Raw genomic sequence first — 13,148 nt, 5'->3', positions numbered from 1 at the left:
ATATACGGTAACATGACTAGTTGTTATGCTTTGGCCGGTAACGTTGAAATGAAAACAATTGTTTTTACTGCTGTTTCTTTCAAAATTTGATGAAATATCATTATATTTCAGATTCCCAAGCTCCCAATCAACCCATTCAGTAATTAAATGCAGAAACATTGATCGATTAGTTAATAGCTGGATTTCGGTGAAGAACCTTTTGGCCTAGACCTGTGGGCACGTAATTACACATGAAGAGGATTGATTATTTTTCATTAATGTTTTACCAAATTACAATTAATTTTTGTGAACACATTAACTTGTCATTTATAGGACACCTGTACGTTATGTGTCTTGCCAAATATTCGGAGCGCTTTGTTCCTTTTTCTTAATCAATGTTATAGAATTACCTTTTCGTCTGAGCTGATATGCTCTTCTTCAAGATATAGCTGACTTTGTCACCTGTGTGGATTTTAGGATTTTTAATTCCGTTTAATCCACTTGTTATCGGAATGTTTACCCGAGTTAAGGATGATTTAGAGAAATTGCACAAACCACGTAAGGCTTCTTCAATGAGAGCAAACTTGTTTATGTATATAGGTTTGGGCGTTCTTCAAGAACGGTCAGAGTGCTAAGTATAGAGATATATGTACATGCACGATCACGTGTCTATCTTAGCTGGATAGAGACATGCACACGTAATGGTGTATCTTACAACAAAAATAAACAGTGACAGTGTAGGTGTAGCCGGGGTCTCCGTGACAGAGGGAGTTAGCACGATAGCACGGCGCTATGACCTAGGAGCCTCTGAACAATGCGGTCACTCAAGTCCAGCTACTGCTGGCTTCCCCTCTAGCCGTACGTGGGCAGGCCTCCAGCAACGTGCGGATGGCCGTGAATTTCCCCCGTGATCTGCCCGGTTTCCTCCCACAATAGCGCTGAGCGCTGTCGTAAAATATTACATAAGTGAAATGTTCTTGAGTAAGGAGTAAAACACCTGATTTTTTCATAACTGGTCTTACTACTTCTATCTTTGCATTCATGTTACTGGATTCGTTAATTTCTCTCTGATGTAACTATACAGGGTGTCCAAGAAGTCGTGCACCATCCTGATTTTCATTTTTTCTTCTGTGTTTCAGATTTTATACTGATTTAAATTTTTTTTCTCCTTTCCAGAGTTAATTATGGCTAATAAACTAACAGTAAAAGAAAGATTTGAATTGGTTTTTATGTTTGGAAGAGATGGGGCAACACACCGCTCTGTAGCTCAAGCACTCAACCTCAACCAGGATGGTGCGCGACCTCTGGGACACCCTGTATAACACATACAGCATTATGACCAGATGTACGTATCAGTTACCACTGTGTCAACGCTGCTTCATCGGTTATTTGTGACCAAATGCCAATAAACACACAGTACTCGCTTGTCCATCGGTTATATGTGAATAGTTACCAATTACCACTGTGTCATCGCTGCTTCATGGGTTATGTGTGACCAGTTACCTATTACCACACAGTATTCACTTGTCCATTTGTTATATTTGACCAAATTCCAATTACCACACCCTCCATTTTTTGTTTTTTAATATCTGCGTGGCATCTCCACTCACGACTTAGCTTAATGATTTTAGGCATAGACAAAATACTTTTAGACCTATTTTCAGCACACATGAATATGGGTATTAGAACAGGCCTGTTATAAGGAGATACAGAATAATCCCTACGTTAAAGCTCGAACAGAACAAACAGACTTGTCTGCTTTAAGTATTTAAAGGATTCCTGCACTTTCTCTAAAATTCTGTCCATGCAGACTTAATTAATCACACATTAATCAATGTTCGCCTTTCTTTCGTACCGATTTATTGTGAATCGATTCATCCGGGTATGTCTCAAAGAACGAACCCTGATTAGCTTTTGTTTGTCTTAAGATGTGTCCACGCGTTATAATATTTACAAATTAAAGTAGGATTGCACGCGGGGACACTGTTAATGTTTGTCCCTCGTCAGATGTTGAACATCAAGAGAGTGGCACCAAAACGATACGCAGGGAGAATTAAGTGCTTTTCCTGTAAAAGCCCACTCCTGAAGGCGTCTAATGATGCTCTCTTCATCAGCGAATGGTATCAACGGCATTAGTTTAATCCTTAATCAGCAGTACTGAACCTCTGCTAGTCTCTCGGGCCACGCGTCCATGTACTAGCATGCAAAGTCTGCGTGAACAACCATTTGCTTGATCTTAAAACCATAGACCACCATGTGAATGACTGACGTCTAAGAATAATAAGAATGGATGACGTCTAAGATAATAAAAGGGGAGAAACAACCGTATTGTGGTATTTGTGCTTATATTTCTTCATATAACTGTTTTCGTTCTTATATAGGATCTAGAGGATCAGTAAAAGAAATTAATTATTGTCTTCAAATTTTTGTTGGAGTCCATACGTCCCGCGTCGAGAAGTTTGTCATTAAGCCTGTCTTGCCTAGGTCTATGGTTACCATTTACCCCATGCCCTTCGGTTTCCTCCACCGATAAAATTCACTGTCATCTTGTAAAAATATATCATTTATATGAGAGTATCCATAGTCCTGTCTAACAGGACGGTAAAAAAGCCTTGAACTTTTTTTAGAGCTTCTTCATTCATCCAGAGAAGCCTGGATTGGAAGACGCCAACGTTTAGTCAAGGTGCTGCTTGTGATATGTAGCTAGAACTCATCAAACCATTCAACCAACGAAGACAACTTTTGTACCGTTGAGGGTGTGAACATTTGCCAACTATCCCACTACCGTCACTGTTCTGGTTTTAATAACTGTGGTGTAATCTAATGTATTCAACGTTTTTCCCCCGAAGGAAAGAAAACAAAATTGACAAAAACATAAGTAAGTATGTAAATATGTAAATAATTATAATGAATAAATTGATACTCAATGTATACAGGGTGTCCAGTTCTTCCTTTCTGGCCCAGTGTCTTGTAAGGTTAACATGTAAACCGATAATCACACTCTACTCCAATACTACCACTATACTTACACGACGTTCATTAATTAATTAAGTAATTGTTTTTTTTTAATAATTAATTAATTTGGTTGTTACTTAACACCCAATATTGTTGGGAGACACTGTTAGAGTTTACTGATTACTGTATATGTCTTAAACATATTGTGTAAATGTTTACCTTTTATAGCAAACTGTCTTCGTTTATACGGTGAACTAAGGTATTTTTACTCGAATATTTTACACTGCAATGGTAACACAGAGTATAAACATGAACATGTTCAGTTACGGGTATATCCCACTCTTCACAAAAACAGCTGAACGTTTACATTCGGTCATGTAAGACACTTGTGTTTCTTTTTAAATCATCTATGTTAAATCATCACTTTCCCAAGGCAAGTATGCCTATAGGCCTACTGTAGCATGCATGACTGAGGACCACAAATGTAGACTGCATACTTCTGAGTAACTGTTTCAGTGAAAGTTTACTCACGGCAAATAAAAGTTTACCACGATTAATGTTAACTTTTACGCTATAACAGTAACCGTATACTTTTTATATGAAGTGAAACTTTACTGAATGGCAGCCCAGCTGCACTTTTCTCAGTAAATGTTTACCAGAAAAAGTTAACAGTGCATGTGGTGTTGTGCGACAATTAGACTTTGCAAATATCATGTGAACGTCGTCGAATGATTCTTGTCACATATATCAGCCTCAGGAACAGTGAGAATTGGATTTGAATTTGGCGATTTCCAGAACTTAATATTGCCCCGCCTATTTATCAATCCATAAAATACATTAAAACCATGCAACAAATAAGGTGTTATTTTTATCCTACAATCAATTAAGATAATGCAGAAGGGTCGGAAGGGTTTTGTTTCCTTTCATACTAGGAAACATTTCTTATTCTCTGTCCGTTTTAAATGTGCGGGTATTGGAAAAATGCCAACATTAATCCAGCTGCTAAAAGAGACGCCATACAGAAAAACATATGTAATATCTGAAAATGGCAGCAGTTAAGAAATGCCTGAATGTGAATGATTACAGTCATATGAAAGGCAAAAATATATACAATAGATAAAGTGATCAAGCCACCAGGTCTCTAATGGCGTATAATTGTTCTTAAATCTGATTCTGACTCCTTTAACTTTGCTCAAGGGTATTACCTAAAAACGTCACCACTTGTGACCGTCATGTTGACAGTTTGAGTCTCCTTGACTACCATCGGTTGTATTATAACGTTGGCAGATTTTATATGGCCTTCTGCAATTGACACTGTCGGTTTGACTAAGACTATCAACGATCACCACAGTAGTCGCATTTACAGGCATATATACGTACGAGCGCAGAGTGGAAAGCTTCCGACGAGGATCTATTTGATCTATTCGCTTTGCGCTGAGTTGTAACCCCAAACGATCTGTATCATATCATGATTAACTGTTTAAAAGCCCGATGCGTAGTAACCAACCAATTGGCTCTTTCGGCCAACTCTTTGTCTTAATTACTGGAACTTCCTTATAACTGGAGAATTGTTACAGTTCGCACGTGCCCCACAAGCCAATAGGATTCTCAGGAGTTGCTTGCCTTCGCAGTTTTGTACGCCCAGGTTGTTACAGGTACAGGTTGGGCACCAAAGATGGCATTCAAGAACAGCAAAGGTGTCTTTCTCGGTGTGTCCATCACCTGACGCTTAAGTGTTCAAGACTTGCCCATCACTGAGCTAATAGGTATTCAAGATTTTTGGTAAGGGCATTTACATACGTGTACAAACCTGTGAATATGAAATTGTGATTATAGTAGCCTGTCAAGCTGTAATGATGACATAAATTTGTGATCACGGTGTAAATTAGTCAGTATCGACGGCTAAAAGTGAAAAATCTGTGACCTGGACATGCGAATGGAACCAGTTCTCAACCACTGGTAAACTGAAGTGGTCAGAAAGGGAATAAATTATAGACGTCAATCGGTTCACCGACTAGGTACGGCAATGGAGAAAAATCAAAACTTTTCCGTCAACAACAGTTGGCTTGGCAATATCTGGAACTCCTCAGTTGCCGAAGACAACGAGTTGCCGCCATACACTCTCGCTTTCTGGACGCTTGGACAAAAAGTTGGAATCGTTGCTGGTTTCGGGCTGCTCATCGCACTCACCATACTCGGGAACATGACGATCATCGTGGCCGTCCTCAAGGACCCTGTTCTCAAGTCCTCCGTCACCAATCTGTTCTACGTGAGCTTGGCTTTGGCAGACGTCTTAGTTGGATTTCTGGTCGTTCCGTTGATGTTGTTGTTCGTCTACCTCGGATATTGGCCTCTCGGTTACGCCTTTTGCGACGCCTGGCTCTCTGTAGATTTCCTCTGTTGCACTGCGTCTTTCTACACCCTGACGGCCATTTCTTGGGACCGGTACCGGGCTGTGTCATGCCCACTGAATCATCTCACCACACGATCTCGCCGTCGAGTCATCCTCACCCTTGTTGGTGTCTGGGTCGCGGCTGCCTTAGTCTGGGTTCCCGCCATTTCTGTTGTAAGGTACTTGTCCGGTCTGTACGTGGATTATTACTGTCTGTTCGTCACCAGTCCAGAATACGTCATGGTCTCGTGCATTATTGCCTACTACATCCCCGCCGCGGCAATGGTGATTCTATACGCCTTGATTTATAAAAACGTCCGCCATGCTCTCAACAGCCCAGTGAACACGGATGCCACTAACTGCCACAACAACACAGGATTTCCCTCCCAGAAAATTGATTACGGCAACACGACGAGGAGCCAAGAAGGCAAAATGTTCGCTGATTCTTACGGGAAACTCTACAGGAACGAATCCGGAAGCGAGGTCAGTGTATCAATTGTATCTTTATCCATGACCAACACCGCAGCGTCCGTTTCGCAGACGTCCATGAGCGATTGCGGCGAGACGAAATCAAAGAGCAGACGACACATCAGAGAGCGCGAAAGTCGGTCGGAGAAGCAGCGCCGCACTATGGTCACTCTGGGCGTGGTGATGGCGGTTTTCCTGGTGAGTTGGTGTCCTTGGATGGTCATCTGGCCGGTGGCGTCATACTGGCCTGACAATGTCCCTCAGTGGCTGTACGATCTGTCGGCCATGGCCGCTTACATCAACTCTCTCCTCAACCCGTTCCTCTACGTTTTTAGTAACCCTGCATTTCGGGCTGCCGTGAAAAGAATTCTGACAGGCAGAAAAAACTTCGACCAAACATTTTAATTATTTGCTTGGGTTTTCTTGACGTCGGCTTTAACATCATTCTGGTCATATTTCGACAGTGTCTCATATTAAAACTATGTGCATCGAAACAGACATTCGTATAGGCCTACCAACCATCAACCAAAATGGACTTTCCAGCTCAATTATCACAAGGCCAATTCGCAAAAAGACGTTTAACACAAACCACCAAAACAACCCAGAAAATATAGAAAGCACTAAATTTAGACGGAATCATGCAAAGAGAAGCATTGTAGCCAGCTGGTTTTAAAGATGATGGACAGACACAAGGAATGTTCGAGGTGAATAAATCCACGGATAGGAAAGAGACTGTACCACTAAGCTTGCCAGGATGACAAATTCAACAGTCTGTCTTCATACAGTCAAGTTTCAGTCCATAGATGTAAATCATTTTATGTTGTGAATCTGACCACGCAATTTCAGACATGCGTGGATAGGTCGGCATGCAGTGGTTCAGTCAAATACAGGGGAAAGCGACTTTTTATTCGTGGCCAAAATACATGTTCTGCTAGTTTTAATTTGCTCAGATTATGCTCTTGTGGTATTCTAAAGACGTTTTCAAGCCTGTATCAAAGACACCACACATGATATAAACGATTTACATCAAAGAGAGTAAAATCAGAAGAGCGGTGACAGTATGATAATTGGTAATTGGTCATATATAGGCCTGTAAAATACGGCCTCTTGTCAGTCTACCTCAGTTAGAGTTTTAATGAAGCTGTTCATGTAAATGCTTAAATAGCAGCAAAATACACGCCTCCTATAGTACCATGGCTTAAGCAGAATTAGTAATAAAAATGTGAAGTGATGTTAATTGACATGACTGGTTTAGAATTGATCAAAATGCTGTATTGGCATGGCACAATCGGCACTTGCCTTTTAACCCCTTATGATGAATGAGGAGCCAGAAAGCTCCTTTTCCCCTTTACGACGCTGATGTTTTAGAATCAGAAGTCTGTGGTACCAGCTCTCCTCTAGAGTTAAGTCCAATTTCCAATTTTGACTTTATCGCTTTTGTTATTTTTGTTGTTGTTGTTGTTGTTGAAACGATGCCATTTGTCGTATTGACTGGTTGAATGAAAATAGTAATCACTATTGATGTGTTTATGTGATAAACTTGCGGCTTGTGAAATCGAACTTTTTCTCTTGCCTTTTGACTATTATCGATACGATAAATCACACTGCCAGTGCGGCTTGAAAGTTTTTATTCTTCAGCATGCTTGGATGTAGCATATACTGGCATTTATTTTGTTTTATCCATAATCGTGTGTTTATTAAAGTATAAATTTACGAGCTGTTAAAACGGAATACAATTGTTTGTATGAGGAAAACGAACGTTTAGAAATGTAAACAAAATGTATCACGTATAAACCATTTGATATCTGTGCATGTTTTGCTTGCTTTTATTCACTGCTAATATTTTCAAATTTTCATACCTTTTTTTTTCACTTTTACTGATGGGAAATATCCCATTTAAATTAAATGCGATAAGAAAATATTGCTGCCTTCAAAATTCTATGAGCCGAAACGACTTGTTCGGTATCGATTTGTCGTATATTCCGTATTGTCATACACAAAATGACCGAAATGGCGCACACTGGATTGTTCAGCGCTAACATACCATGTGCGGAATTGTAGAGTGTGTAACTCTAGAGATATATAACTCTATATAACTCTATCCAACAGGGCTCCGTGGCCGAGGTCGTCAGCGTGTCAGTGCGGCTCAATGACCCAGGAGCCTCTCATCAATGCTGTCGCTGGGAGTTAAGTCCCGTGCCTGTTGGCCTCCTCTCTGGCCGTACGTTAGAAGGCCCTCCAGCAACATGCAAATGGTTGTGGGCTTCCCCCGGGCTCTTCCCGGTTTCCTCCCACCATAATGCTGGTCGCCGTCGTGTACATGAAATATTCTTGAGTAAGGCGTAAAAACACCAATCAAATAAATATAAACTATGGCGAATTGTCGCACCTGTACACCAAATTGTGGCGTGCCCAATTACCACATCCTAAATTGTGGAACATGCAGAAATATTGTTTTTCGACTGAATTGTTATGTGAAATACATCGAAATAGTCCTTTCGCATGCCGAACACCGTTTTATACAACAATCCTTCTGAACACTGTCGCCACAAAGTATTAGCTGGAATGCGCTATTGTACGCGTGGTTCTGATTTGCCATAGAACATTCTTCTTTGCACAAACAGTCCTATCTTAACATTGAATATTATACCCGGGTCGGGTCATACCAAAGACGTTAAAAGTGGTACTTGGTGCTGCTTCGATTGCCGCTGAGAGGTTCGAGCAAGGAAACAGGACTGGTTTGCTCGATGTCAGTATAATGTGACTGGGTGGCGCCTCATGTCTGGTGTCTTCGGCATGGTACATGTACTTCAGTGACGGCAGCACTTTTGCGGCATGCACTCGCCCTGCCACAAGAAGACACAATATATGTACACACATCTAATGAATTCTCGTCGTCATATGACTGAAAAATCGTTAACTACGACGTTAATTCCTAAGCATACATATACATACACTGACTATTATACGCTTTATGGCAGTTTAATTAAATGAGCAGTTCATCCGAGACATACAACACAGGACGTTTGAACTAAATTTATAATGCACAGAACCTATTCTTTCTGCAATAAACCCCCAAAAAAAAAATCAAAACACAAAAAAAAACACTGTGTATTAGGCCTAGAAAGGGTCTTTAAAAGGAGACCTTTATATTCTTTTTCTTTTACACTGCTTTATAACAATTTTTTTTGAACACCGTTTGTCTCTACTAACTAGTTACACATGCACAACGCGTACATCTGAGCTGCCCTTCAACTGTGCATATACCTGAATGGTAACACTGCCTCGATGTTTTATATGTAAATATCTCTCTATCTATCTCTATCTCTCTCTCTCTCTCTCTCTGTCTGTCTGTCTGTCTGTCTGTCTGTCTCTCTCTGTCTGTCTGTCTCTCTCTCTGTCTCTCTCTCTCTGTCTGTCTGTCTGTCTGTCTCTCTCTCTCTCTCTCTCTCTCTCTCTCTCTCTCTCTCTCTCTCTCTCTCTCTCTATGCAGTTGCATATAACTGCAATCCTAATACAAACAAGGTCAAAAAATTAATCACCCACACATATCGTTTGAATTTGATATCGATTAACCCAAGTAATTGTGCATAAGATCCGCGCAAATATACGGAAAATGTTTATGGCACGCTATGACTGTCGCAAATCCTCGACATTATTTGATCAGACCTTTCAGCACCAGACATATTTCCAGGTGGAATATCTGTTGATAATTTTAATAAATAATCAAATTTGTTTCCATATGGCGTTTTGGAACACGCACTGAGCATAGTATATTACAGGTCTGTGTAAACACAGGCATGAAAGTAGATCTGAGACACTACATTTGTGATTATTTTGAACAATTAATTATGTATGCCATTTGTCCCACTGTGGTCCTCATAGAGATAACTTATAGAAGTAAAGATAATGGATTCAGCAGCCTTATACCGTTATTCAAAGAGATCAAGCGTGCGTATAGTTTTGTACTGCTTTCGATTACCATGAAAATGAACGTCTTATAAATTATTAAATACATTGACTATATTTTATTCTTACCCTTCAAAAGATACTTTCTTGTACTGTCTGTCTGTGTCGGAAACTTGTGAGCACGAAGTAAGATACACTAGCAGCAATACTATACACTTACCTCTCCTGCCGATAGGCTCTACGGATAGAGAGCTATACAGAGTGAGAACTAATAAAATTGGGCTGGTAACTCAGCAGTTCCACCGTCCACCATAGGTGGAACTGTGAGTGAGTGAGTGAGTGAAAGTTTTAACGTCGCTTTCAACAATATTTCAGTTTTATCGCGACCTGTGAAGTGAACAAGCATGGACAAATAAAAACTTATGTTTCCAATAAACCCATGTCTTGGATCGACTTTCAACTTATAGTTTTTCATGTTTTAAGCCAATCTTGGACGATTAAAAGCCATCAAAAGGCATCTTTAACCACTCATCAGTTTGGATTGTATTATCATGGAAACGAGAAATTTCATCGACTTAATGGTAAGTGGTTTGAATATTAATCTTTTAGTTGTTTATTTGATTGGTGTTTAACGCCGTACTCAAGGATATTTTAAATATACGACAATGGTCAGCATTTTGGTGGGAGGAAACTGGGCAGAACCCGGGGGACGCCCACGACTGGTTACTACCATCCAACGTACGACCGGAGGGGAAGCCAACATGAGCTGAACTCTCAACTATTGCATTATTTTGGTGAGAGGCTTGAAGGCCATTGTACTGTGTTAGCACATAAATAATTTCGTTTACCTCTTATTGAACATAGACCAAATATGAACTTCCAACCATTATTTCAAACTGAAATTATACCATCTGATTATACCGTTTAGCTTCTATTGCTAACACGTCACACAAAGTAACACATAAGAGTTGGTTACCACGAAATAACCTGTTAAAATAAAATTCAACCTCAAGTGCATGAATATATGGCCAAATCTGAATTTCCTTCTTGACGCGGATTGGCATTTATTTCGAGCACATCATCCAAATAAACATTTCAAAGTTGTTACCATGTAAAAACAGAAATGTAACCAAAATAACCCTAGTTTTTGTATGGATCTAATTTATCCTCAACAGAACACATCTGCCAGATTTGAAGTTCCGTTTTAGAGGCGGTTTGGCTCCTATCTCGAGCACGTCTTCCAAATTAACATTTTAGAATCGTTGCCATAGAATCCAGAAATCAAATCGAAATGACCTCGGAATTTACATGTCAAGTTCAACTTCTACTAAACATAAACATATACACGTGTACCAAATTTGAAATTCAAACAAGTTGCGGTTTTTACCTTTTTACCTATTACGCGCAAGGAGCCGAGATTAAAATTTTGTAAATGGTTGTACGTTATATAAACAAGAAATTCAATCGAAATGACCCCAGTTCATACAGGACTGCGTGTACTGGTAACTCATCTTCAGCTGAACATATATACCACATTTCTCCCTCTATATGTGGTATGGCCTCTATGAATGGATGGACAGACGGGCTGCATGAAAACATAACCTTTTCTGGATATTATGCCAATCACATTAAAAAGTGTCATGATAGAAGCAGAAAGTTATAGTCTACCTCTTTTCGAGTTGCATTAACGGTTTGTTACGTGACACTAACAAAAAGCACCTTTGGTAGCGAGTGTGACTGATTTTAAAGACAGCTGAATATAGGCGACTCTTAAAGAAATAAACTATAGTTCTGATATTAAAATGACCAAAATTGTGCAATTCCATGGGTCGTATTACTATCCAATGACACTGTATTCTTGGAATTCAGGTCCTGCTTCTGTTGTTGGACATCGTTAAATATGCCTAGTTTCTCAGGAATGTGTCGAGTTAGCCGCGTGTGTTGCTTCAGGCACTGTTTGGTTTTCACCGTCACATAAATAATCCATAAAGCTTTCTGGTATGAACGTTACACTGTCGAGTGCGGCCAGTGACGCACGTTATTGAATTCATCATCCAATAAAACATCGGACATTTCAGCCTGTATTGTCCCAAGCCATACGTTATATCCACGAGAAAACTAAGGCTGTTTAGTCAATGTATCAATGGGGAATCTGTCTTGCCTGGCAAACTGGTAACGGTATAGTACTCCTATATTACGAGAGAAGTGTCAATCCAGATTGGACCCAAATGACTATTGCGCTGAGAAATGTACCACAGTAATGAACGCCCGACAAGTATTTCGAACATTAGTCAGGCTGTAAGGTTCTGCCTGTTCCATTTTAATCCTATCTAGGTCCAGTTTTGAGCACACTGATGTTATATCGATCAGGAGGTGCGATTTCGTATCCTCACTTGATTCAAACCATAGATTCACGTGAACTGTATTGGGAATAACGGGTCATACAACAGGTCCTTCTCACAACCTGCTTGTAAGTTGGGACAATCGAACAAATGGCTGTATTTCTCAAGGATTAACGTACTTGTAGTTGTTAAGTTGTACCACGACGTTGTTTCCTTCAGGCTAGTCCCATTATCAACACATATCTGGTGCTGTCTCACTGGGACATGGTGCCTGCACCTGGCTAGGAAGAGCGAAGAACAAAGATTTTCTGAATTTTTCACGCCTGAGATGTGACTCGTTAAAGCCTGTTCACGGCGAAAAACAAAATTATTACAAAAATACTCAAGAAAATCAACCTTCGGCAGAAAAAAATCATTGTCTGTTTATTTCTATCAAACATTCCCATTTCAATTTAAGATTTACGGCAAAATCATTCTTTCTGTTTCATTACAACAAATATTCCAAACATTTCATTTCATAGTCCATACAAAAGTGGAACACTATATATTCCATAGTACTACATGCAATTGTCCATAACATAGTACAGTAGGAAGCCAGCGTAAAGCATCCATTATCTAACTATACCACTAAAACTACTTGGTGAGGGCAATACATTTTCATAAATTCATGTATACATTCTCATGCTCACGTATCATTATTGGTGAATCCCAATGTGATTCACGTTAGAGCAGACAACAGTGCTCTGAAAACAGGCATTAAAAGACCTTAAAAACGTTAGTGTACTGACTACGTAGTGTATTATGTAAGCCTATGTAAATTACAAATTATACTATACCATGTAAATATCTATATTTACAAAATTACCTTTAATTACTGAAACCGCTTCAGGTAAAGTATCATTTTTACTTGGTTTGTGTAGGTACAGGTTATTAGGTTCTATGTATGCATTGCACATGTACACAAGGCAATGATGAGACAAATACGAAAAACACAGATAAAAGAAATACGATACAAAACAATGGACAGAAACATCGTGTAGAATTCGTTTCTTGAAAGTCCTAAAATGTTAAAAATTTATTAAGCAGTAAGAATCCTAGAAAAG

The 13,148-nt window shown here is 39.6% G+C and overlaps 1 protein-coding gene across 1 annotated transcript; it reads left to right on the top strand.

Annotated features, from left to right (window-relative positions):
* The first annotated feature begins 4,960 nt into the window (after positions 1–4,960).
* On the top strand, positions 4,961–6,199 carry LOC135476956 (alpha-2A adrenergic receptor-like). Its single transcript, XM_064757103.1, has one exon. It carries the CDS (start codon positions 4,961–4,963, stop codon positions 6,197–6,199), a length of 1,239 nt encoding a protein of 412 aa, XP_064613173.1.
* Positions 6,200–13,148: the final 6,949 nt, after the last annotated feature.

The sequence above is a fragment of the Liolophura sinensis genome, chromosome 10 (genome assembly GCF_032854445.1).
Source record: "Liolophura sinensis isolate JHLJ2023 chromosome 10, CUHK_Ljap_v2, whole genome shotgun sequence".
Lineage (NCBI taxonomy): Eukaryota > Metazoa > Mollusca > Polyplacophora > Chitonida > Chitonidae > Liolophura > Liolophura sinensis.
This window is presented reverse-complemented; position numbering and strand designations above follow the sequence as displayed.